Below are 26,886 nucleotides of genomic sequence, written 5' to 3'. Positions count from 1 at the left end.
AGGTGTCCCTGCAATGGAGCTTCTCTAAACCACAAATAGAAGCGGTGACACCCAGAGGCGCCGCTAGGGCCAGACAACCGGGTGCAGGTCTGGGACCCTGCAGCCTTGAAGGGGCCCCAAGCAGTTGCCATGACAGCCACCCCAACCATCACGTCTTTTTTTAAAAACGTGCAACACAGAAGGGATCAGGCACGCAGCACAGCCTCGTTCACACTCGGTGCCTTCATTTTCCCAGAGGGCCTCCCCAGGTGGGCCCAGAGGCACTCTAGGAAATCAAAATGCCAGGGGCAAGTGGAGATCCATGCTTCACTGCACCCGAACTCTTGCTAAGTTGTGAGGAGGGGGAGAGAAGACGTCACTGGGTTGGCCGCTGCATGGTAGGAGTCAGAGAGAGAGAGAGAACCAAGGGGGAGTTCGATTAGAAAGAGCAGAGAGTGAGGAGAAAGAGCAAGCGGGGGGCGGGGAATCTCTCACTGTTCAGGGCTCGTTCTCTTCCCAAGACTTATTCTCGATCGCTCTAAGTTAATTGCCAGGGGGGGTGATTTTCAGGGCTGATCACAGCACCAGGGTGGGGCAGGTTAGCCCTTCCATCCCCTGCTGTGACCCCCCCGCCAAGACCCCTTCCTTCGCACGGCAAATCAGTTAGAAAAATACCTTCTATGGGCGCCAAGGGATACTCAGGGCTCTGAGAAATCGATTCAGGGCGTTCATCGCCCCAGAGCCAGGCCCCCGAGGAGAGTCCAAGGACGCAAGCAGCAGGGTTGATCCAGGTCAACACACCAGTTCCAGCTGTTTTCATCTCCACCGGGAGCAGGTCTTTGGTCAAGCGAGTGGGTCTTCAAAGCCCATTCCAGAACAAGCCGCCCCCAAATACTTTGCATGATGAGAGGGAACTATCTAGCGTTGCTGGGGGAATTCATTTGCCCGCAGGAACTGCGAGGATTGCAGCTAAGCTCAGAGGGAAGGGGGAAGTGTGAGGGGGCTGGCAGATGACATCCCTGCTGCTAAAGAAGTCCTGGGGCTTCGACCCTGCGAGCCCTGCCTCCGCTACACCACTGCCTCCGAGAAGGAGCGGATATGGCATCCAGAGGTCACGATCCCGTCGCCTGGCTTACTCATCAGGCAAGGTAAACTGCGGCTGGCAGCACGCCCGGGCAGTTCTAGGTGCTCAGCACCTGCTGTGGCCTCGGAGACAGGGTAGCCGCTTACGCAGGGCCAAAGGCAAGGAAAAGCACTGGCAAAAGAAGACACCGATTTGCGTAACATTTGCATGTGCAAATGCATATAGCAGAGAGAACATCCCGGTAACCCGAGTGCCTACCTGTTCAGTTTGCCCTCCAGGTGCGAAGAAGTGCCAGCTCCAGGTTTAAGCAAGACACCCTCCATGCCCCCCCCCCCGTGAGTCTGCCTTTTCACCACCATCATCACCAGCTGCTCATCCCCTTTCCTATCCTTGCTCCCGCTCGCTTGCTTGGCAGGCAGAGCGCCAGGGAGCCAGGTGGCTGCGGCGTCTCCTGCTCCTCCTTTCTCCTCACCACCTCCGTTGCCTGGGCCAGAGCGAGGGGCAGGGGAGCAAGCAGGTTGCAACGGGGGAGAGGAGGAGCAACTCCAGGGGGCTCTTGTCAGGGGGCCCTGCTGGGGTGTGGGCCCTCGGCACATGCCCAGCCATGCCGACCCTTGACGCTGGCTCTGGTGCGGACTGTTGATGGACTACAAGGCCCCTGCCTGCCCTTTTTCCTTACAGTTTTTTTGCCTTTTAAACCAGACTTGGACTGGTCAGTAAACAGAAGACACCTTAACATTCAGGAGTTCTCTGCCAGCAATTCAAAGAGCGGACAGTCCTCTGTAAAGTGGGACATTTGGCCACCGTACCCTACGCTCAGAGATAGAAGTCCTGCGGGCTAAATCCTGAAGGATCACAGCAGCAATTCCCCCTAACAACACTTTAGGAAGCCCTGCCCGAAACGAGGCAGTAATTTCACCGAGGACAGGAGCCAGAATGCAGGAAGCTGTCCCTGTTCAAGTGGGACAGAGGGTGCAAACAGTTTTCCTCTAGGAGCTGAGGGTGCAGGTGAGGTCTGCAGATTCTTGCTTCACTCTGGAAAGCAGTGTTTTGGCCGGGCTGAAAATTTTTTTATATAAAAGTAAAATAAAATCCCAGCTCAGAATGGAATGCTATTTTTTCCCCCCCAAATTGGTTGCTAACGTGACAACCTCAAGTAGAACGAAGCAGCTCACCAGGCACCCAGGCGGAAGCACATTCCTATCGGAGGAAATAGGAATGGGGGCATAGGAGGTGTGGAGAGATCATGGGACTCCACCCAGCAATCCACTTACCGCTAGGTTTGAGAGCAGCAAATGGGGATTTCTCAACACGGCCTCAGCGAAGGGGCTCAGCAGTCCAGAAGGGCAATTGAGGACTGCCTTGGAAGCTCTTATATAGGGCTGGGGAGTTGTCACGTGATCCGTCTCGCCAGCCAATCAGAAGCCACGGGAGGAGCATGATGGCTCTGCTTGCTCTGTGCAAATCTCACCCTTGAAGCTTTGCAGGTGATGGGGCTCAACTCTGCCTCGACTTTGGTGTTGTCAGCTTCCCCAGTGGTCGAGCGCCGGCTTTGCATGAAGATGGTCCCAGGTTCAATCCCAGGTGTGTAGTGATAAATTTGGAGGTGCAGATGCTCATCATGACAACCCCCATAGCCACCCCCCTCCCACAAGGAGAGTCCAAAAATTGGAAGCAGCTGTGCTGATCCGTATCTGCAAACCAGTTCTATGCATTTTCATCTCCACGAGGAGCAGGGCTTTTGCGAAGCGGATGGGTCCTAATCCCACGAATGAGCAATTAGACTGAGCTGCCCCCAAATAGTTTGCATTACAACCGGGAACCATATATGCTGCTGTGGAAATTCATTTCCTCATACCAACTGTGAGGGTTGCAGCTGAGCTCAGAGGGAAGGGGGGGGCAGATGAGCATCCTGCATCCCTGCGAGTAAAAAACCGCTGGCACTGCATCCGTGCAAGCCCTGACTCTGCCACACCACTGGTTCAGGTCAGGCTAGGAAAGAATCCTGCCTGAAACCAGGAGAGATGCAGCCAGTCCAGGCAGACAATGTTGAGCTTCACAGCTGCATAGTAAAGTGGATTTCGGTAGGTATAGCTTTCATGACAAGCTACGCCTGCAGAAGTTTCCCTCTTCAACACAGCTCTTGAAGGGTCCCTTGTCCTCGTCTGCATCTGGCCCCCCTGCAAGTGGAGGGCAGCATTACAGCAGAATCACTCCTTCTAATAGCGAACTTAGGTGTCGAGTGCCAACTGGATTGGAGCCAAAATAGGGCCAGTGAAAAACCAAGAGAAAGGCGTCAGCATGCTTGGGGGAAAGCCGAGGTCTGCAGACAGACAAAAAACATTGTTTTTCAAGCCAGAAAAGCTTAAGGAAGATTGAATAGCCACAGAATGTTGAGCGTCCCTTACGCAAGAGGGGAAGAGGTGGAATGGTGTCCCTTGGAAGAGAGTATGGCTGGCTAGGTGGAATCCTGAACAGAAGACCCTCCTGTTCAGGATGCCAGTAAGCCAGCCAGGATCTCTTGCAGGATACTCCATTCTGGTTCGAAGGCGAAGGTGACCTGCCGCGTGTCGTCACAGCAGGGTCCCACTTGTGCTTCTGTAATGGCAAACTCTGGATCTGAAAACAGATTGTTAACCGTCACAACACACCGGAGTGCCCGTGTGGTGTAGTGGGAGACCTGGGTTCTAGTCCTCACCCAGCCATGAAGCTCCCTGGGTGACTTTGGGCCAGTCACTGACTCTCAGCCTCACCTACCTCACAGGGCTGTTGTGAGGAAAAAATGGAGAGGAGGAGAGGACCATGTAAGCCACCTTGGGTTCCTTGCAAGATGGAAAGGGTGGCATGTAAATGTAATAATGAATAATAAATAAAAATATGGACCCCCCCTCTCTGTTCGTAGTTATATCTATCCACTTAACCCAGAACAAAAGAGTACAATGTCGTGGCACACAAAACAGTCATCTGAAGAGGACCTCTCCTTATCTGAAAGACCACCTGTTCCCTTTTCAGGGGCAGGGCGAACCCCGTTTTAGATCCACACCACACACCCAGCTAAGCTCTTCTATCTACCCCGTACTAGGGAGGCAGCAGCAATGGCTCCAACCCTGCTGAGAAAGAATGATCCCACCAGGTCGCCAGAGGTGCTGCAGGCCAACGCAAAACACCCCCCTGAAACTCCAGCCGCTCCCATGATGTGCCAGACGCTTCAGCTCCTGCTGCCTTCCAGGACCCCCCCGCCACGGCTGCTCTCTCACTTCCTCCGAAGTCCTCCTTTCAAAACTTGCCTTTTTTTCAGGCGGCCTTTGGCACAACCAAAGAGCGTTTTTGTGTTTTGGAGCTCAGGCCCCCACCTCTGCCCTGGACTTGGGTTCTCGGCCAAGGGACTTTTCTTTTGGCCTCGCCACTTTGCCATTTGGAAAATGAGTGTTTTCGTGACTGGCCACACCCCTGCGGCAGCCATCTCATGCATGGGCAAGCTCCACACCAGAGCAGACATTTTGGATAGCGCCCGCAACTCTCTCTCAACGTTCCAAATGTTCCCGAAAAGCCCCCCGAAAGTTGGGAAAGACTTCCCGGATGCAACTCAGCCTAAAGTCGTGTAGCTGGAACAGCCACACACGCGTTCCCATTTCCCTCTGCCTCCCCTTCTCTTCCTTGTACTGAATGTTAGCTGTAAGCTCCTTGGAGGCAGAGACCTTTCCTCTCAAACTTCGCAATGCACCATGCTCACAGATGGCACCACATTAAAAACAACAACCATCCTCAATTGCGTTGTTCTTGTTATTACACTGACGTCATAGGAAGCTCCCTTATACCAAACCAGACTGGCAATCCATGGAGCTCTGTTACGTCCACATGAGCCACCCCCAACCTTGCCCTCTGTCAGACACAGTTTACAGCAGGGGTGTTGAACTTCTTTCATCCCGGAGGGCTGAATACGCTTTCGAAAGAGCTCTCAGGGGCCACATTCCAGTGGTGGGCGGGGCCAGGGACAAAAGGGGCAGGGCCAAAACTGCAAAACATGCCAGCATGCCGTAGCTTCCAGCTCTTCCTGCCGGTGACGAAAAGCCTTCCCAGAGGCATTCCAGCCTTTTAGAATGGGGGAAGAAACTGCACGGAAGCTGAGAAACCACCCAACGATTGGTGGTTCAGGAAAGGGCAGTGGAGGCTGTTGGCTGAGGTTTCGGTAGGGCCACGAATCCATTCTGGGCTTCAGCCAGAGCCAGCCAGAACTCTAAAGGGGCTATCCAAGGTGCTGAACACTATCCCCCCAAATAGATTCAGCACCTTGGATAGCTCTTTTAGAGTTGGCTCTGGTTGAAACCCAGAATGGATTCACAGCCCCACCGAATTCGGAGGCACCAGCCTCCACTGGGAAAGGGGTGTGGCTAAGGAAAGGGGCGTGCCTATTGGGGGAACCCAGTAAGGCCAGATTGATCCAGATTCCCACCCCTGCCTGAGTGCAAGCAGGAGTTCTAGTGCAAGCAAATGGAACATACCTGCGATGTTCCTGCTCTTCCAACTGCCGGAGTCCAAAATAGCTATCTCCTACAAACCGTCTACCTGTAGATCTGCCCCTTCCCTGGTCTGCCGGATGTCGTTTCGCCATCACACACACGGCAGCCCCTTGAGGGCTGTTCTGAACCCTGGATAGCCTCTTCTGGGACAATGTTGGCCTGGTATAACTTTAACCAAAAGAACAATCGCCCTCCGGGTGTTTAAGTCAAGGAAGGGCAGGCCCCTGCAGAGTTAATGAATACAGGGAGTGGAAGGGAGGCTGCCTTCAGCAATGTGGAACTGCAGAGGAACCGTGCAGCTCACAGGGCAAGGCCTTTAACAAGCATGGGCATAGTAACAGGAGGCAGCCAGGGCTGGCCATGAAGGTAGGCATCGTCGGGCAGCTGCCGAGGGCCCACCCCCCAGCAGGGGCCCAGTGTCCAGAGCCCCCTGGAGTGGCTCCTCCTCTCCCCCATTGCAACCTGCTTGTTCCCCTGCCTCTTGCTTCAGCCCAGGCAGCGGTGGGGGTGAGAAGATGCCACGGCCTCCTTGCTTTCCGGCTCCCTGCCTGCCAAGCAAAGAAGTGGGAGCAAGGAGGAGGAGAGGAGAAAGAGCAGCTGGTGGCAATGGCAGTGAGAAGGTGGACTCACTCGGAGAGGGGGCCCATGGAGGGTATGTTGCCCCAGAAATCTGGAGCCAACATGATGGGCCAAATCCTGGTAAACAGAGGCAGTTGCAGTCTAGGCTCCCTTTCGCCCACTTCTCTCCAGACATCTGGAGTGGCCGCCCATCTCCCATTCCATCGCCTGGATTCTCTGTTTCTAGGCCACTACACACCTCAGCATGCGACTTTTTTGTGCTGTTGCCTTGCGAGTCAGTGAGTCCATTTCTGCTCTGCAGAACAGTCATACTCCAAGTTTCTTTCCCCCAAACTCCGTTGCCAATGCTGCCGCCTGCTGGAGACAGCCTGGCATTTCTACCATTGCGTCCATTTAACCAGCTCCTATTTCCCGAAGGAGGGGAAGGGGGAGTCTGCTATTGATCAGAATCCCACGCCATTCCGGGGTCAAGGAAGCCTCGTCTGGTTTTATCCTCACCACAGCCTCGTAAGGTAAAGAGATCATCGTCAAAAATCAACCTGGTGAGCTTCCTTGCCAAAGCTAGTGTAGTGCAGTAGCAAAGAGACTCAGCTACGGATCAGGAAGTCCAGGGTTCGAATTGCACCACTGCTGCAAATTCGCTCAATGGCCTTAGGCAGGCCACTATCTCTCAGCCTCGCCCCCCCACCTGTAATATTGGGGAAAGTAATAATGACCTACCATACAAGGTTGTTGTAAGGATTACAACTAGATAATTGATTTTGGGTTTCTCCCCCCGTTATATTAATATTGGATTTCTGCATTTGTGCATGTAGGTCACGTCATGACTGCTTTTTGCAGTGGAAGTACAGCGTAAATTGTATTATTATTATTAATAATAATAATAATAATAGATAATGCATATAAAGCGCATTGAACACCTGATGATGCAATGCAAATATTAAGCACTATAGTTTTTAGTTTTTAGTTTCTAGAAATATATCATCTTTCCTTACACATACAAATGATATTTTACACCCACAAGAAAAGAACAAGAAACGCCCTACAAGAAAGAGAAGAAAAGAGATGGATGAATATTATTCTGGTATTTGCTATGCCAGAACATTGCAAATGAGGTCCATTATTATTGTTATTGTTGTTGTTATCATCATCATCTTCCTACTGTCTCACTTCCTCTGGTTCCTGCAGAAAATTCTGAAACTGAATCAATCATTGGTGGAGGACAACGAGTACTACTGGACAATAAAATTTCCAAATACCTAGAATGTGCATCTGCCTTCCCCAACCTGGGGCCCTCCAGGCATGTTGGACTGCAACTCCTATCATCCCCAGTCAGCTGTCGAACCAGCCTATTGCAACCCAATACATTTTGACAGCAAAAGGTTGGGGAAGGTGGATGGACACTACGGCTGCAATCCCATGAGCACTTACTAAGGAGTAAGTCCCTCTGAAGAGAGGGGCTACAGCTCAGTGGAAGAGACCTGCTTGGCATGCAGGAGGTCCCAGGTTCGATCCTCAGCATCTCCAGGTAGGGCTGGGAAAGGCTCCTGCCTGAAACCCTGGAGAGCTGCGGCTGCCAGTCAGCGTCAGCAATTCTGTGCTAGATGGACCCAGAGTCTGGCTCAGTACAAGGCAGCTTCCGATGTTCCTTTCGAAAAAGGGGCCATCCGCTGGCACTGCTCGTGTGCCGCATGTCTAAGTCGGAACAGGTACGAGCAGCTTCATGCACAAAGTATTCAGCAAATTGGTCTCGGTGAGCCCCTGAGACCAATCCCCACCCCCACCCTGGACCAAGCTTTTAAAGCCCTCCGAACACTCGGAACGGCTCCGCTGGGTGACTCAGTGGATGCAGTGGTGAGTAGGATTTCTTGGCCAGCCTCATGACCACTGAGAAGGGTCTGAAGTTGCATTGGATCTGTCACAAGTCTTCCGCCACCGTTCCTGTAGTCCTAGGGCGTCTCCAGCGTGGTACCCATGGAAAGCACTGTGCCTGTGGGCACTTCCCTCGGCCCCCACCAGGCTCCCTGCCCCTCCTGATTTTTTATTTTTCAGCGGGGCGGCTGGCACGCTGCAAAGCAAAGAGTCTACCTCCAGTGCCGTGTGGGCCCATTTTCCCGGGGGCATTCTGGGAAAATGAAAGCCGTGACATCTCTCAGAATACCTCTGGTGAATCTTTGCAAAGCTCACTGGAGTTCTATACCACTGGCCCCACAGTTTTGCAATCCTCCCTGGAGACAGAGAGAGAAAGAGAATGCAGAAGATAAAAAAGATAACTAAGATAGATGATAGATGATAGATGGATGGATGGATGGATGGATGGATGATAGGGCAGATAGGACAGATGATGATGAGATAGACAGACAGACAGACAGACAGACAACTTTTATCCTGCTCCTCAGTTCCAAAAGGCCAGACCTGCTTCAGGAGAAGCTTCCAATCAATCACAAAAAGGCCAGTCCCTGCCCTGCAGGCTTACAATCTAAAAAGACACAACACACGAGGAAGAAGGGATGTGGAGGGAAGGGGGGGAGACAACAAGGCTGTGTCCACATTTTTACACAATTCCCTTTCAGAAAAGTGACTATTGTGAGTTGATCAACCAGCTTCCAAAGAGAATTCCATATTCCTGGTAGGCACCTCTGATGGTAAGAAAATTGTTCTGTGTATTGGTGTAACCTGGTGGTTCGTTCTTTGGCTTTGGGGTGGTATAGAAATGTAATAAATAAAGAAATATTCAATAAGGTATATCTGAGATGAGGATTTCTTTGGTCTCTCTACTAGTCCCAGATCCAATTGAGTTAGTGGTCTCATATTACCTCCCTCACTCCTGCTTGCCTAATCCAATCTTGTAAGAAAAAAAATTGCTGAAACTGAAAATACTGAAAATGGAGGCATTTGAGTGTCACCCATGTGCTTCCAAAAAGAAGGTAAGCTGGGGCTGGGGGGCAGGCAGAGAAGGAGGGTGTCCATTTTGCCTTTTGTTTTATGTGCTTTGAGTGTATTACGTGGTTTGTTTGTTTTTGTTTCTTTTGGTGTGATGGGCTGTCTTCTGCCTCGTGTGTGTGCATTTTGCCTGGGTTTTCTTTCTTTGTTTTCAATCTTTGTTCATTTGGTGTTTTGCAAACATGTGCCTGTTTCTCTGAGTGTCCTCAGTTTGCCTTCTGCGAAAATTCCCATTTTGTGCTTTGTGGGGGCAAGTGTGCGACTGGGCATTTGGGGCTCAGACCCGCCTCTGCTTCGCACTCGGTGTCATGGCCCTGGGCTCAGAGGCTGCACATCACCCAGAGAAGTTTCATACTTGGAAGGTTCATTAAGAAAATGTTTGCGCGCCTGCAGTTTATAGCTTCCTTCCTCTGCCTGGTGCATTCCAGACGTGTTGGACAGCACCTCCCATAATTCCCAGCCAGCATGGCCCCTGGGGATTGTGGGAGGGCACCAGGTTGGAGAATGCTGTTCTGTAGCATACTTAGCATAATAATTAATCCGGTCCCACTCACGGTAATGTTTGTACATCACCGGCCTTGCGTTCTAGGCAGATGAGTAGATCTTCGCCACTGCCGTACCAGAGCCAACATCCGGAACAGACAGAAGGATGGAGGCTTCTTCTTCTTCTTCTTCTTCTTCTTCAACACAGACATTGACATCCAAGAATGAAGAACAAGAGGCTGTGTTGGAGGCACGGTGGTAATGACCAGGCCGGACTTTGAGGACACTGCAGAGTTCCAAGGAGTCGGGAGCCACTGGCTTGCTGGAGACATCCCATATTTCCACCAAGGGGTAACATACGGCACTGCCCATGGTGAGCTACTGTGGCGCAGCAGCGGGTGGCTTTCGATAATGGGGGGAGCTCTGGTCGTGACCTGCTTTTGTCTTTTCTGTTCTTGCACCAATCCGAGTCAAAGCCCACTTCCTTTTCCCTTCCAGGCCTGGAAAGGGTGTGCTGACGGAACCAAATCTGAGCAGCGTGATGTTTTGGTGGCGATTCGGATCAAGCGAGTCCTGAGACCATGGCAGGAGGTCTCCCAGAAGCCGTTATCCTCTTGTCTGCATCACTGCAAGGCACAGATGGCGCTGTGAGCTCCTCCTTCTCTTCTTCCTCCAAAAAAAGAGGAAATGCATCACCAAGGAAAGAGGATTACAGAGGGCCATGATTTGCTAAACCATGCATGTGCTAATGAATGTGCATAGATGAAAACTGAGAGAAAATTCCTATGATTTAAATAGAAATTCAGGGCATCTCACCAATGGTAGATAATTTTAGACCCTGGACTTAATTATCTTATGGGGAGTGGGGGGATGTATCATTTCAGTCATGAATCACACAACTAACATTTCTTTCCTCCAGCCACCTGATTCCATGCAACTGCTTCAAAATTCCTGATATGTATATATAGAGACAGACAGACACTTTGAGCTCATGCAATTTTGCATTATAAATGCAAATCATAGCACCATCATGACTACAGGAAAGAAATGGAGATCGCATCTCCTGTCCCGATACCCTCATCACTTCTCTGATTGGTTGTTTGGAAGGGCCCCCTGGGCTGTGGGCCCTTGACTTAGGGTGCAATCCTATGCATGTTTAGACAGAATAAAGTCCTACAACTCCCAGTGGTTAGAAGTGGTACAGTCCTGACACAAGCTTTACCACCTTAGGGCGCAATCCTATGCATCTTTAGGCAGAATAAAGTCCTACAACTCCCAGTAGTCGGAAGTGGTACAGTCCTCACACAAGCTTTACCACCTTAGGGCACAATCCTATGCATGTTTAGACAGAAAAAAGTCCTACAACTCCCAGCATGCCCCAGCCAGGTGCAGCTGAAATTTCATTTTCCCCCCACAAAAACTCTCAAAGGAAAGTGCTATACCTCTCAGCCCATGCCTTTGCCACCTCCTGCCTGCTGTGCTGTCTATGGCCATGTTTCCATGACACTAGAAGGAGCAGCGAATGGAAGAGTCCAGGATTTTTTTTAAAGGAATCGGCTTTGCTGTGCTTTGGTCCATGCAGGGCTCCACGAGTGAGTGTTCTGCACCAGTACAAATCACTTCACAGAACATACTTCCTGGTGGGGGTGGGGGCTGGAGTGAAGGTCATCTGACTGGCAGGGGCTGCGCAACCAATAAGAGTGGCTTCCCCCCTCTTTCCCCTTTTCTCCTTTCCCCTGAAAGTCCAGATGCACCTGCATTTCAGGAGCCTCATTGACCACGATGGGAGTTACTTCTGAGCAGACACACATATGCTTGTGCTGGGAAAGACAGCAGTGAACACAAAGACAGAAACCAGCCCACATTTTAACCTGCGGGATCTCTATAGCGAAGGGTCGAAGTTTCTTCCTAAGGCAATACAACAAACGAAGGAGAATTGGAGCCTTACGATCATGCTTTAGCACACTTTGGGCTTTAAACTATGATATGTCAATTGAGGGGGGTCTCTGTAAGTTCTGTGGGCATTAAGAGGGCAAGCCTCATTGACCACAATGGGAGTTACTTCTGAGGAGACACTAATGGGTTTGTTGTGAGAAAGGGAGCAGTAAACACAAATACGGAAACCAGCCCCCATTTTAACCCGCAGGATCTCTACAACGAAGAGTTGATGTTTCTTCCTATGACAATAAACCAAACAAAGGAGAATTGGATCCTCGAGATCACACTGTGCCTTGTCAGTTGAGGGGGTAAATCCCTGGTGGAAACACCCCCAAGGACTGTTGGCCATCTCCTGCTCATGAGGAGGAGACAGCTAGCTAGTGGCGGGGGCATGCACTGCACCTCCTCTGCCTCCTTCCTAGGTGATTCGCAGCACTTTTTGCATATAAGTCTATGTGCACACATAGACTTGTACACAAAAAGCGCTGTGAATCGCCCATATACTCAAGATTCATGGTGATGTTTACATATAAGTCTATGTGCACATAGACTTCCAATCACCACATTTTTTAAGGAACATGGCAATTGTGGCAGAGGTGGAGGGACTGGTGAGCAGAGCTGGGGGGGCGGCATCCGGAGAACCCAGACAGGGGTGGGTTCTCACATCCCTAAGTAACACCACCAGAATGATCTCGTTCTCTGAAACGCAGCCGTTTTTCTCCGGTTATTCAGTCTACCCCCCTCCTCCACCACTGTCACTGATTGGAGATTGCTGGGTTACGTTCAGCTCTGATTTGGCAACTAGAGTTTCCATTCACCATAGCTCTCTCCCTCCTTCCTTCTTCCCCCCTCCATCCTCCTCAACCCCTCCCTGAACTTTCTCAAGTTGATACTTTTGGCACCAGGCTGTCTGGGTTGCTCAGAACGAATCACCGAGTTGGAGGAGGTGCTTTGTATACAAGTGGCTTTGCTTCGGGGTGCCTCATTGCTATTCTGCTCTGCCTCGTATCACGTGGAGGCGCCTCCGAAGCAGTCTGCTTTGACTCGTTCTTCAGGCTTTGAACCGAAGCGGTGCACAGCCCTAGTAGCAACCATGGTACCGCTGACTTACACTAGTCCTATGAATGGTGATTCAGCAGTACGTCCCATTGAGCTCAATGGGACTTTACTACCGGGCAGACTTGTGTAGGATCGCAGCCAAATAGGCCGATACTGTAGAGCAAGGGTGTTGAACTGCTTTCAGCTTGAGGGCCGTATTCCATTTGGGAGACACTCTCGGGGGCTGCATTCCAGTGGTGGGCAGGGCCAGAGGCAGAAGGGGGCAGGGCCAAATATACCAGTCTGCTGTAGTTTCAGTCGGGTCAGTACATCTTAGGAGAGGCATTTCAAACTTTTAAAATGGGGAATAAACATGCAGAAGCCAGGAAACCACCAAACGATCAGTGTTTGGGGGCTGGGGAAGGGGTTGCAGGAATCTCAATGGGCCAGACTGGAACTCTCACTACTTCAGAGTAAATAGACAGAGGAGTATATTAGGCTGCAGTCCACCCACAGACCCTACCCAGATACTATACAGTTTATTATCATTTCAATCTTTGGCAAGCCACATTGTGCCTTGTAGCAGAAGGAGGCCTGTGCCATTTGGGTTTTCCACTTCAGGTCCCAATGCCCAAATATCTCAGATCTTTAACTCTCTCTCCTCCCCCTTACCTGGCTCTGTAGTGCACCTTCCTTTATGCACGCAGAGAGGTGCTGCTTCATACACCTGCAGAACAGTTTTGCATGGAACAGAAGCACCTCTCCCTTTGATTTGCATCCTGGCTTGGGTGACGCTACCTGATTCCCCAAGAGGCTCTGTATCGGGTTCCCTTGCAAGGTGAAACGCCTTTGTGTCTGGCAGATTCTACTCGAATTTCTTCAGAAAAGGCAGGAGGAAACGCTAAAAGTGAGGGAAGAGCATGCGTTAGTACAAAATGACAAAAGAAGCAAAATCATCCATTTGTGTTTATGTTATGTTTTAAATAAGATGTTGTGTTTTTTCCTTATATACAGTCAGGGCCAGAAATATTGGAACAAGGATAACTGTTTTGGCAGTTGGCCTCTGCACACCACCACATTGAAGTTGAAAGGAAACACACCCAGATGGGAGAGAAGTCAGGACTTTCAGCTGTAATTCAAGGGGTTTGACAAAAGTGGGGCACTAACCATTCAGGAGGTACAGCCAGTGGCATACACACACACCCATCATTGGTGGCTCATAAGTAATGGAACAAACAAACATCATTTCAAACCTAAGGATCGCTTTTAATACCGGGATGAAAATCCTTTGCAGTCACTGACTGCCTGAAATCTGGAACCCATGGACATGACCAAATGCGGAGTTTCCTCCCTCGAGATGCTTTGCCAGGCCTTCACTGCAGCTGCCTTCAGCTGCTGCTTGTTTGTGGGTCTTTCTGCCTTCAGTCTTGTCTTCAGTAAGTGAAAAGCATGCTCTGTTGGGTTGAGGTCAGGTGACTGACTTGGCCATCGAAGAACATCCCACTTCTTTGCCTGGAGAAACTCTTGGGTAGCTTTTGCTGTATGTTTTGGGTCAGTATCCATCTGCAATATGAAGTGGCGTCCTATCGGTTTGGCAGCATTCGGCTGAATCTGAGCAAAAAGTATAGCCCTGTACGCTTCAGAATTCATCCTGCTGCTTTGATCAGCAGTCAGGTCATCAATAAACACCAGTGACCCGGCTCCATTGGCCGCCATACATGCCCATGCCATAACACTGCCTCCACCATGATTGACGGATGATGTGGTATGCTTTGGATCATAAGCCGTTCCTTTCCTTCTCCATACTTTTCTCTTCCCATCATTCTGGTACAAGTTAATCTTGGTTTCATCAGTCCAAAGAATCTTATTCCAGAACTGGGCAGGCTTTTTTAGGTGTTTGCTGGCAAAGGCTAATCTGGCCTTTCAGTTCTTGAGCGTTACCAGTGGTTTGCACCTTGTTGTGAAGCCTCTATATTTACATTCATAAAGCCATCTCTTGACTGTAGATGTTGACAATGACATGCCTACCTCTGCAAGAGCATTCTTGACCTGGCTAGGTGTTGTGAAAGGGTTCCTCTTCACTATGAGCAGAATTCTGCAGTCATCCACTTCAGTTGTCTTCTGTGGTCTTCCAGGCCTTTTGCTGTTGCTGAGCTTGCCAGTTAAGTCCTTTTTCAGGATGTTCCAAACTGTTGTGTTGGCCACTCCCACTGTTTTTGCGATCTCTCTGATGGGTTTATGTTGTTTCCTCAGCCTAATGATGGCCTCCTTCACTCGCATGGACACCTCTTTGGACCTCATGTTGGGAGTTCCAGTGAACAGCTACCAAATGCAAATGTAACACTCAGAACCACCTCCAGGCCTTTTATCTGCTTGATTGGTCATGGGGTACCCAGGAAACAGGCCACACCTGGCCATGCAGCTGCTTGTCAGCCATTTGTTCCATTACTTATGAGCCACCAACGATGGGGGTGTGTGTATGCCACTGGCTGTCCCTCCTGAATGGTTAGTGTCCCACTTTTGTCAAACCCCTTGAATTACAGCTGAAAGTCCTGACTTTGCTCCCATCTGGGTGTGTTTCCTTTCAACTTCAATGTGGAGGTGTACAGAGGCCATCTGCCAAAACAGTTATCCTTGTTCCAATATTTCTGGCCCTGACTGTAAATGTTTATGTTTCAGAGGCCTGGCGACACTGCACACTGTCTGTGAGGACATGCACCAGGCTAGGGTCAAAGATGTTACCCAAGGAGGTTTGAGAACTGAGCAACAGGAAGGGGCACATCTGCCTTTAGTGTGTCAGACCCTTGGTTCATAGAATCATATCATAGAAGCATAGGGTTGGAAGGGGCCTACAAGACCCCATGCTCAGTGCAGGAAGCCTGATGCCCAGGCGGTCTCCCATCCAAGTACCAACCAGGGCTGACCCTGCTTAGCTTCTGAGATGAGTACATCTCGCCATAGTGGGGAAGACCACTGATTGGCAGCAACGGCTCTCCAGGGTTTTGGGCAGGATCAGTGGTGTTACGGTAAAATCACCTCCCAGGTCTCCAGCCAGGTGATCAGGCTGACTGAGATCTGCAGGACCTTCTATGAAGGTAGATGAATACAGTAACTACAATTCAGTTTATTAGGCAGGTTAACAGATGGCATCCTAAGTTTCCAGTCTCTCACCAAGCATATTTACACACGCACACATATTCTGATGGCCAGTCAGAATAGTAGTGGGCTGTGTGGGCTGAGACCTGACTGTGCGTAGTTGCCTTTCTTGTCCCGCTGATCGCCTGTCCTGATGAATGATGATGAAACCCTCTTTCTTAAGCACAGTCTCTTTATACATCTCCATCTTTTGCTGAGTAGCAATAAATACCAAGTGTGCTATCGAAAGTCTACAACAAAGACTCAGAAGAGATGACATGGCACACGGACTTGGGGACCTTGCGAGGCAGGTAACATTCGGTCAAGCTTTAATGCAATCTATCCCACTTCAGTTTGTTGTTGTTGTTTATTCGGTCAGTCGCTCCTGACTCTTCGTGACTTCGTGGACCAGCCCACGCCAGAGCTTCCTGTCAGCCGTCGCCGCCCCCAGCTCCCCCAAGGTCGAGTCCGTCACCTCCAGAATATCATCCATCCACCTTGCCCTTGGTCGGCCCCTCTTCCTTTGGCCTTCCACTTTCCCGAGCATCAGCATCTTCTCCAGGGTCTCCTGTCTTCTCATTATGTGGCCAAAGTATTTCAGTTTTGCCTTTAATATCCTTCCCTCAAGTGAGTAGTCTGGTTTTATTTCCTGGAGTATGGACTGGTTTGATCTTCTTGCAGTCCAAGTCACTCTCAGAATTTTCCTCCAGCACCACAGTTCAAAAGTATCCATCTTCCTTCGCTCAGCCTTCCTTATGGTCCAGCTCTCGCAGCCATAAGTTACTACAGGGAATACCACTGCTTGAACTATGCGGACCTTTGTTGTCAGTGTGATGTCTCTGCTCTTCACTATTTTATCAAGATTTGTCATTGCTCTCCTCCCAAGAAGTAAACGTCTTCTGATTTCCTGGCTGCAGTCAGCGTCTGCAGTAATTGAAGTACCCACTTCAGTACTTTCAACAAATACTTTGATGCCACACCTGTGAGTAAATTTCTATCATAGATGCTTTCTGCTACCTCACTCTCAGTTTCACCTTGACTCGCCCCTCTTTTCCCCTCCCTGATATAGGCAGTGGTAAATAACTTATGCCAAACTTCATTCTTCCGTGCTCCCCCACTGGTATTTGCTATTCATCATTGTGGTTTCTCATCGAAAGCAATAATGTTGAAGCCTACTTGAAACCTAGATGTAAATTCATAAAGGTCATGATGACAAGACAGGAAAATGCTAGCTTGACCATGCGCTCTATAGGAAACCACAGAAACCCACAAATGACATCCTGTTTTTGTCTACCTTCACTCTAAGCAAAAGCCTTTCAATAAATATACTGCCTTGCATTCTTGCCCTAATCTTATTATGGCTGATAATGTAAAATGGAGTCTCGTTGGCCAAAGCTGAATGTCCATTACAGCATGACAGTATCTTTAAATTTTTATGCTGTATTTTATCCTGTGAATTATTGTGAACTTTGGGCTTCAGCTATTGGGCAGTGTAGAAATGCAATACAGAAGAAGAAGGTGGTTTGGGAGCTTCGCCAGATGACCAAAAAACGTGGACTTTCCCTTCAGTGGTGTCCTTGGGCAAGACCTTTTTTCTTTTTCTTTTCTTCTTAACAAAACTTAGGGGTAAACTTTGGTGTTAGCTTTTCCATCCTGAGTGTGGTATTTCTTTAGGTGGCTGTAAAATTCAGTGCCGTTTTAGGGACGTGCGTACAGTTTATTTAGGGCTTTCTTAATGTTTGCTTTTCAGCGGTTTTGTTTACACACTGGTTAGAACAAAACACGGAGGAAAAACAACACATGCTTTGCACTTTGCACCTTCTGGATTGTGAGCTTTGGGTTGCCACCTGAGATGGCGGTGGCGGGGGGGGAGGAAGCAAGATATTTATTCATTTATTTTCTATACGGCCCAATAGCTGAAGATGAGATGGCAGCAATGCCTGATGAGAAATGTAGGGCAATATCCAATGTTAGTCCTACCTACAGTGGGCCCATTGAAATGAATGGGATGTAATTTCGTATCGGGATACATTTAGGGCGCAATCCTATGCAGGTGCAGACAAAGAAAAGTCCGGCAACTCCCAGCATTCCCCAAGCTGGGGGATGCTGGGAGTTGTAGGGCCTTTCTCTGTCTGAACCTGCATAGGCTTGCGCCCTTGGGTGATTTTATTTTCATTCATTCATTCATTTCATTTCATTTCTATACCGCCCAGTACCCGAAGCTCTCCTTACAACTAAATCTTAAACCCCTGATGAACTTCTGTGGATAAATTTGTTGTTCAGTCGTTCAGTCGTGTCCGACTCTTCGTGACCCCATGGACCATAGCACGCCAGGCCTTCCTGTCCTGCGCTCTCTCCCGGAGTGTGCTCAAGTTCATATTCATTGCATCGGTGATGCTATCTAGCCATCTCATCCTCTGTCGTCCCCTTCTCCTCTTGCCCTCAGTCTTTCCCAGCATCAGGGTCTTTTCCAGAGTTTTCTCTTCGCATTAGGTGGCCAAAATACTTGAGCTTCAGCTTCAGCATCTGTCCTTCCAATGAGCACTCAGGGTTGACTTCCTTCAGGATTGACCGATTTGACCTCCTTGCAGTCCAGGGGACTCGCAAGAGTCTTCTCCAGCACCACAGTTCGAAAGCATCAATTCTTCGGCGCTCAGCGTTCCTTATAGTCCAGCTCTCACAGCCGTACATTACTACTGGGAAAACCATAGCTTTGATTAGACGGACCTTTGTCGGCAAGGTGATGTCTCTGCTTCTTACTGTGCTGTCTAGGTTGGCCATAGCTTTCCTCCCAAGGAGCAAGCGTCTTTTAATTTCATGGCTACAGTCACCGTCTGCGGTGATCTTGGAGCCCAGGAAAGTAAAATCTGTCACTGCTTCCATTTCTTCCCCTTCTATATGCCAGGAAGTGATGGGGCCAGATGCCATGATCTTCGTTTTTTGAATGTTGAGTTTCAAACCAGCTTTTGCACTCTCCCCTTTCACCCTCAACAAGAGGCTCTTTAGATCCTCTTCGCTTTCTGCCATTAGGGTGGTATCTGTGGATAAATACAAGGTTACTAATGTCTTGAGCCTCCCGCCATTCCTATAACTCGGATGGGTTTCCTGCGCAACCTTTGTGTTTCCTTAGCTGAAAAAGTTGCAATGTTGTATGAACTCACAAGGCTCTTACGAGTCCCCTGGACTGCAAGGAGGTCCAATCAGTCCATCCTAAAGGAAATCAACCCTGAGTGCTCATTGGAAGGACAGATGCTGAAGCTGAAGTTCAAATATTTTGGGCACCTAATGCGGAGAGAATCATAGAATAGTAGGGTTGGAGGGGGCCTACAAGGCCATCGAGTCCAACCCCCTGCTCAGTGCAGGAATCCGAGCCAGAGCATCCCTGGCAGATGGCTGTCCAGCCTCGTCTCGAATGCCTCCAGTGTGGGAGAGCCCACCGCCTCCCCAGGTAATCGGTTCCACTGTCGTATTGCTCTTACAGTCAGGAAGTTTTCCCTGATGTGCAGCCGGAATCCGGCTTCCTGTAACTCGAGCCCGTGATTCCGAGCCCTGCACTCTGGGGTGATCGAGGAGAGATGCTGGCCTTCCTCTCTGGGACAGAAAAGCCACTGGAAAAGACCCTGATGCTGGGGAAGATGGAAGGCAACAGGAGAAGGGGACGGCAGAGGACGAGATGGCCGGCTGGCGTCGCCGATGCAATGGGTACGGACTCGCGCACGCCCCGGGAGAGCGCGCGGGGCAGGGGGGCCTGGCGCGCAGTGGTCCGCGGCGGCACGAAGAGCCGGGCACGGCTGAACAGCAGCACATGCACTCACTGCATGCGGTTAAAACGCGAGGCCGATGATCCCTTAGAAGCGGGTGCCGCCGGATCCGCGGCAAAGCGCCCTCGCGCAACATCTGGCGCGCTCCAGCTGTTCGGACTCCGAGTCCCACCAGCCCCCGCGGCAAAGGATGCTGGGGGCAGGGGGCAGGAGGCGGCGCCGCCGGCAGAGCCCGCCCCAGCGCCCCGCCCGCGCGCGCGGAGTGCCCCGCGCCCGCCCGCCATGCAGCGCCCGCCGGAGCCGCCGCGCCTGCTGCCGCTGCTGCCGCTGCTGCTGGCGGCGCTGCCGCGCTCGGCCGCGCTGGAGCCCGTCAGCGTGGGCATCGCCCTCGGGGCGGCCACGCTGCTCACCGGCTACCTGTCCTCGCCGGGCTTCTACTGCGGCTTCGTGGAGTGCTGCCCCGGGGACGGCGACCGGCCCAACGCCACCGGTAACGGCCGCCCGCGCGCGCGCGCGCCTGCTGCGGATGATGGGGCCTGTCGGCCAGCGCCCCTCCGCAGGGCGCCGCCTCCGAGGAAGCCCCCCCCCCCGTCTCGTTCCTTCGGGGCGTCTTGGACCGCAGGTCGCATCACCCCCAGCTGGCAGGCTGGGAATGGTGGGGCTTGCGGGCCAGCGGCCCGCCGGAGGGCACCGCCTCCGAGGAAGCCTGGGTTGGAGGAGCGCCCTCGTCCCCTCTCCCACATGTGCCTTGGACTACAGCTCCCATCCCCCCGATTATGGGCCTGCTGGCAGGGGATGAGAGGAGTTTCAGCCCAACGCCTTTGGGAGGGCTGGGCTAGAGCAGCCTGCCCCAGACTGGCGCCTTCTGGGTGGTTTGGACTACGACTCCCATCGTTCCCCAATCACAGGCCCTGTTGCCTGGGATTGCCAGGAGCCGGCGGGGACCGGGCTGCAGGAGGCTGCATTAGAGCATGTTGCCCTGAGATACCTTCCAGGTGTCTTGGACTACAGCCCCCATTTTCCCTGTATCACCCCTGTTCACAGGGGATGACGGGAGTTGTCAGCCAAGGCCTTTGGGAAGGCTGGCTTAGAGCAAAGTGGCTCCTTCTGGGTGTTTTGGGACTGCAGCGTCCATCTCCATGGCCCCAATCACTGGCCTGCCGGCTGGGGAAGATGGGAGTCGCAGTCTGACAGGGCTCCCTGGCTGGAGCAGTGGTGGCCGGACAGCTGGCCACAGCTTGTCCTTCCCTTTCCGCTTCCAAAACGTTTCTCCGAGGGAACGTGGCGCCTCTCTGTCTTTTGCTGCAGCGCTCTGGGGGGACCTGGACGCCAAGCTCTTTGGGCAGCACCTTGCCAAGGAAGTGGTCTGGAAAGCCGTGACCGGGTTCGTCAGCAACCCCAGCCCCAAGAAGCCCCTCGTCCTCTCCCTGCACGGCTGGGCAGGGACCGGCAAGAACTTCATCAGTCAAATCATCGCCGAGAACATGCACAAGAAAGGGCTCAAGAGCAAATACGTGCACCTTTTCCTCTCCACACTGCACTTTCCGTACGATCACAAGATTGAGCACTATAAGGTGAGGGTGAGTCTTAACGGTGCCTTGCTCCTTTTCATTATTACGTTTACATTCCACCTTTCCCCCTCTTGCAAGGAGCCCAAGGCGGCTTACATGGTCCTCTTTGTACTCTCCGCGTTATCCTTACAACAACCCTGTGAGGCAGAGAGCCAGGGACTGGCCCAAAGTCACCCAGTGAGCTTCATGGCCAAGGGGGGACTCGAACCCAGGTCTCCTCAGTCCCAGTCTAACACTCTAGCCACCACACCACACTGCCTCTCTACCTCTTTGGATACTGGAAATGTTGTGACCATTTTAAGTACTCAGCTAGCACAGCTCTAGAGGACAAGAAACTTCTCATAAAAGGCGGGTGGCGGAAGGGAAAAGAAGGGAAAGTGAAACTGAATGCTGCCGCCTATGCTTTCTTTGTCATGTCTTCAGCGTATGCTTTCTTTGTCACGTCTCCAAAGTTATATATCCCACTTCCTCAGAGCAGGAAGACTTTTCCAAGACTTTGCCGAAGTGAACCTTGCTGCCCTTACCATATGAAAATAGAGCACCTCTTTACATGTCAGCTCCATGCCTTCTAAAATATGTTAGTCGATCTAGGATCTAAGAGGAGATGATTAGTTTTTGAATATTGTAATATTCAGCCCTGCTGAAAGTCTGCTTAATTTTTTCCTCTTCCCTTCCCACCCCCTTTTCCTTGCATGTTGTGTCTTTTTTAGATTGTAAGCCTGCAGGGCAGTGATTGGCTCTTGCTGTGGATTCTATGCTGTTCTGGGAGCCTTTGTTGTCGTTTGGGGGCCGGGGGGAGAGTGGCATAAAAATACTTTACCTAAGATCAGATCACCCGCAGTTTGCTGAAAGCTAAAGAGTAGTCAGAGTTGACTACTCTTTCTTCCCTGTCCCATCTTGGTCCAGGACCAGCTGCAGAGATGGATCCGGGGTAATGTGAGCGCTTGCGCGAGGTCGGTCTTCATATTCGACGAAATGGATAAGCTGCACCCGGGGCTGATCGATGCCATAAAGCCGTTCCTCGACTACTACGAGCAGATCGAAGGCATATCCTACCGGAGAGCCATCTTTATCTTTCTCAGGTTGGTGGGTCTCTGCGGCTTCCAGCATAGCTGGTTAATTCGCCTGTTTTATTAATAGCTTTTATTATTTTAATAGCTGGGTTATTTCCCGAAACAAGGGGTGCAGAACCTTTTTAAGATAGAGGTCAAATTGGACCCCACCAGGCCTTTTGTGGGCTGTGTGATCATTGCTGTGCCCCCTGGGTTTTTTTTTTCACTCTCTTTTCATGCTGATAATAGATCAGAGATAACAGAGGAGGGAGAATTTCTCCGGGGGGCTCCGCAGGCCGGATTGGGGAATGGGGACTCCGGCAGGCCAGATTAGCCCCATGAGCTGGGGGATTTGCACCCCTGCCCTAAACCATCAGGACAAAGCACAGTTTGTGTGGGTTTGAACATAATGCTCAACTGTGGTTAGTTACAAACGGAAGTGAAAGCTTCCTCCTCCTCCTCAGCCACCCAGCTCAGTTTCGTCTGGCCTGCCTCACGCCAGCATGCCGCCCCCGACAGAAAAAAGGCCAACCTGAGTGCAAGGAAGAGACTTTGTGGGATCTAAAAGAAGGAGGGTGACCCGTCTAGATCTCATTAAGACAAAACAAAGAGAGGAAGATTAGCCACCGAGGGAATATTACAGGAAGAGGGAAAGTCAAATATTTATGCCAGTGTCACGATGGTGATGGATGGTTAATGTCGTGGGGGGGTTTTCTTCCTGCTTTTCCACAGTAACGCCGGAGGGGACCTCATCACCAGGGTGGCTTTAGACTTCTGGAAGAGAGGGCAGCACAGGGAAGACATCCAGTTGAAAGATCTGGATCCTATTTTGTCTTTGGGTGTTTTCAACAATAAGAACAGTGAGATTGTATATTTAAATACTGGGGGGTCAGGGGTCGGAGAACTGGTAGAATTATTGAATTGAAAAATTAATTGAAATAAATAAAAGATCAAGAATAGTCTCAAAACAAAACTGAAGACCTGTGGCTTAGGGCAAAACCGTGTGCAAAGGATTGGCTCAGTAGAGGCGGGGGTAGTAACCCCTGAGCTTTGTGCCGCAATCAATTAAAAGGTCCCAGGAGCTTGAATTATCCAGATCGCCCACCGAGGAGGCTCTGCTGCTTCTCTGTGTGAGTCACTGCTCTGGATTTGCCTTCTTTCCACGTGACCTCTGCTGGGGCTGTGCCAGTCTGGTGCCTCTGTATTCCAGAGGTGTTTAACCTCTTTCAGCACAAAGGCTGAATTCCATTTCTGAGAAGTGCTGCGGGGGCTGCAGGGGGTGAGCCCAAGAAAAAGGGCGTGGCCGAGGGAAGGGGCCGAGGTTCAACACCACCCCTGTTCTAAACAGAAAGGCCGTCAACCAGCTGAATATGCCATTAGAGCCAATGATAGAGGCAGTGTGGTGTAGTGGTGGGCATGTTGGCCTGGGACGCGGGAAATCCGGGTTCTAGTTCCCACTCTCAGCCATGAAGCTCACTGGGCAACTTTGGGCCAGTTGCTGACTCTCTGCCTAACCTACCTCTCAGGGTTGTTGTGAGGATAGCATGGAGGAGAACCACGTGAACCGCTTTGGGATCCGTGCAAGAGGAAAAAAAGGCGGGATGTAAATGTAATTAATTAATGATACCCCATCTCATCTAATCCTCTCGATGCTTGCCGTTCTCCAGGTGGCCTCTGGCACAGCAGCCTGATCGACAGAAACCTCATCGATTTCTTTGTGCCTTTCCTTCCGCTGGAATACAGGCACGTGAAAATGTGCATCGAAGCAGAGATCCAGTCCCGTGGCTACGCCGTTGATGAGGCGGTGGTCAAGAGCGTGGCCGATGAGATGACGTTCTTCCCGAAAGATGAACGGATCTACTCGGACAAAGGGTGCAAGACAGTGCAGACAAAGTTAGACTTCTATTGAGGGCTGGGTGTGTTTTTCAACGACACTAAACCAGGAAGCAGACAATGAAGAATTCCCTGAAACCACCCCCTTCTTTAAAGCACTTTTTAAGAGTTTTTTTTTTTTTAATCAAAATCTGCCAACGTGCACTTTTTAACTGTTTTTTACTTCTCGGAGCTGTTGGGGTTTTATGGTCCCCTCCTCTCCCCCACCCCAAATTGTTTCCGCATGTGCCGTCATCTTAAATTTGCCGTTCTGGTTTCTCTTCCGAAATCCCTGTGAGTGTCATCCGCGCCACTAGACGGGGCCTGCCAGGCGTTATGATTTGACCCGTAATAATTTGCTGCAGTGACATTCCGGATCAGCTTCTCGATGACACTTGCCAGGACGGAGATGACGGCAACCTAATCCTGTGATATGGCATCCTCCGTTTCTCACCCTGCACCTCCTGACTGGGAATTTCAGGGGTCAGCGGGAAGTAGGGTGCCTTTTTAGGTCAACTGCGGTAGCTGCAAGCATTAGAGATCACAAGAGCACTTTGGAGGCTGCTGGTTGTCCTTCCGGATAAGCTTCCAGAAAATTACTGGAGCGGCCAGCTCCTCATCTGTAGGCAGAAGAGCAGGTCCACCGGTTCATAGGACTCTTATGCCAATCGGCCCTCTGCCATTGGGACATGGGAGGCGTCAGGCTAAGCTCAGGGCACGGGGCTCATGGATAACACCACTGTGCTCCTATCCTTACCCCCCGCTTAATCCTGACAGTCGTCCTTATCTCCTCGGAACAAGCTGCAGTCCCCGAGTCCAGTGCTTCCAGAAGGCAGCAGGTTGGAGAAAATGGGGCTGGCAGGTTTTTAGGAGTTTTGACTGTTGCAGCTCAACGAGGTCTGCAGTGCTGGCATGGCCTGAGAGAGAATTCCAGGGTTTGTGGGGGTCGCTGCCACAGCGTGGCCATCTTTTTGCTAAAATCAGGGTTGGGCCACATACGGCCCGCGCAGCTTTCTGGGCGGCCCCCACTGTACCCTGGAAACGTTTCTCCCCCAAAGGGTGCCCCTTCTGACCTCAGGTACAGTCACCCCACCCATACTCGATGTGGCTTGTTACCTTTTTACTGGGAGTAGCTTCAAGGGCCTTTTATTTTAAGTAACTTTTTATACCTTGATCCTGAGAATGGTGATTCATGTATGATAAAACTAGAGAAGAGAGAACGGGGAGAGAACAGGGTCAAGTACAAATCACTTCTTTCCTTCCTCTCTCTCTCTCTCTATATATATATATATTCTAAGGATCAATAAGCAGTGTTTATTTCACTGAATGAGAACTTGGATCTAAGAAGCGTTTGCTTCACTGTTGGGGGTTCAGCAATTCTCCTAGGACAGGGCTGGGCCTACAACTCCCATCCTCCCTAGCCAGCACCGTCAGTGGTGAGGGCTGATGGGAGTTGTAGGCTAAATCTCTGGAGGGCTATAAGTGGCCCACTCATCAAGAAATACAATGGATTGTGATGCTGTCAAGACTTTGGCTTTGTAAGCCCACATTGATCAGAACAACCAGATCCTGTGATGGGGGTGGGCAGGTGAGTTATGCCAGCCAAAGAACATCTTTTCCTTTGCCTCGGTGTAGATGTCAGAATCTGGTTAAGCATGGGTTTTACAGAACTGCACCTCTCTAGAAAACGTTCAGTCCCTGGCTGGGTTGCAGCCATGCAGGAAAAGAAGCTGTGCTTTGGGACAAACCCTTTTGCTTTCAGCATTCCGGTCATTGCGAGGTGCCAGAGATTGGAGGAGACGTTGTTTCTGGAGCCCCTCCTTTCCTGCAGCCTTGACACGAGGCAGATGTTTTGCCAAGAGATGAAAAGTGCCTTTACATGTAAAGACTGAACTTGTGGTGTGCGTATGTGTTCATCTCTCTCTCGGAGCAATCGCCGTGAGGTTTGCCATTCCTCGTCCTCCTTCTGTGGCTCCTTGGACTTCTAGGTGCCCCCGCAGCCCAGCGGTGAAAACAGATAATTGCCCCCGCAGTGGTATTTTCACCACTAGAGAATAAAACTGTAAGAAAACAGTGCGGAATGGTTCTCACGAGGTTTTGTGGAGGGAGATTTGACTGTTATGTTTCCCTTAAGAATCTAGATTAGGGGTGGGCAACTTGTGGCCCTACAGATGTTTTGGCCTACAACTCCCATGATCCCTCACCATCAGCTATGCCAGCTAGGGCTGATGATGGCCAAAACATCTGGAGGGCCGGAAATGGCCCACCCCGACAGGTAGGGAACCTGTGGCCTTCCAGATGGTGTTTGACTACATCAGCCCTCATCAGGATAGCCAGTGATCAGGTGTGATGAGACTTGTAGTCCAGCAACGTCTAGAGGTCTTTATGAATTTTGAACTTTCTAATTTAAAAATACTGGATATGTTAAACCTTTTTTAACTGCTCTGACGTTTGGGAGCTATCTCTGCAAAAGAGGCCTGGGTTTCTTCTTTTCTTTTCCAGTCCAAAGTTGCATACTTATCAGTTCTGGGGCTTTGAACGCAAGGGACCTTTTGTAGACTAAATTTCACTGTTACAAGCAGCTGCAGTAAAAGGTTTTGACCCACGTCCTCTTGTCGTCGTTGTCGTTACCTGCTTTTAAAACATTTTCAGCAACTGGTGTACAGACACATCCTGCCTCTTATCCTGGAGGTAGCACAGAGCCATCAGGACTAGTAGCCATTGATAGCCTTCTCCAGGAATTTGTCCAGTCCCCCTTTGAAGCCATCCAAATTGGTGGCCACCACTTTGCCTGGTGGTAGCGAATTCCATAGTCTAACTCTGGGTTCTGTGAAGAAGTCCTTCCTTTGATCGGCCCTGACTCTCCCACCAACCATCTTCATGGGAATCTCCCACCAACCATTGCCTTTTTTGCAACAGCCGCACGCTGGG

The 26,886-nt window shown here is 50.8% G+C and overlaps 1 protein-coding gene and 1 long non-coding RNA gene across 2 annotated transcripts; both read left to right on the top strand.

Moving 5' to 3' along the window:
- Positions 1-5,867: 5,867 nt before the first annotated feature.
- Positions 5,868-11,797, top strand: LOC146335543 (uncharacterized). Its single transcript, XR_014785945.1, has 5 exons — positions 5,868-5,949; positions 8,736-8,807; positions 8,944-9,089; positions 9,695-9,961; positions 10,087-11,797. It is a non-coding gene; the product is annotated as an uncharacterized LOC146335543 (long non-coding RNA).
- Positions 11,798-19,707: 7,910 nt separating this feature from the next.
- On the top strand, positions 19,708-26,565 carry LOC146335542 (torsin-1B-like). The gene is made up of 5 exons (XM_084821350.1): positions 19,708-19,950; positions 20,769-21,034; positions 21,938-22,113; positions 22,816-22,943; positions 23,751-26,565. The coding sequence occupies exons 1-5, from the start codon at positions 19,743-19,745 to the stop codon at positions 23,990-23,992; spliced, it is 1,020 nt and encodes a 339-aa protein (XP_084677476.1). The 5' UTR covers positions 19,708-19,742; the 3' UTR covers positions 23,993-26,565.
- The last annotated feature ends 321 nt before the right edge of the window (positions 26,566-26,886 follow it).

Source organism: Heloderma suspectum, chromosome 14 (genome assembly GCF_057233095.1).
Source record: "Heloderma suspectum isolate Gila_16-S chromosome 14, 16-S_ref, whole genome shotgun sequence".
NCBI lineage: Eukaryota > Metazoa > Chordata > Lepidosauria > Squamata > Helodermatidae > Heloderma > Heloderma suspectum.
The sequence above is the reverse complement of the archived record's forward strand: the minus strand, read 5'-3'. Positions and strand labels throughout refer to the sequence as shown.

Excerpts from the sequence above, each read along its gene's own strand:
- LOC146335542 (XM_084821350.1), top strand. The coding sequence starts at position 19,743 with ATGCAGCGCCCGCCGGAGCCGCCGCGCCTGCTGCCGCTGCTGCCGCTG. Across the intron at positions 19,951-20,768 it reads CGACCGGCCCAACGCCACCG|CGCTCTGGGGGGACCTGGAC; the intron begins GTAACGGCCGCC and ends CTTTTGCTGCAG. Across the intron at positions 22,944-23,750 it reads TGTTTTCAACAATAAGAACA|GTGGCCTCTGGCACAGCAGC; the intron begins GTGAGATTGTAT and ends GCCGTTCTCCAG.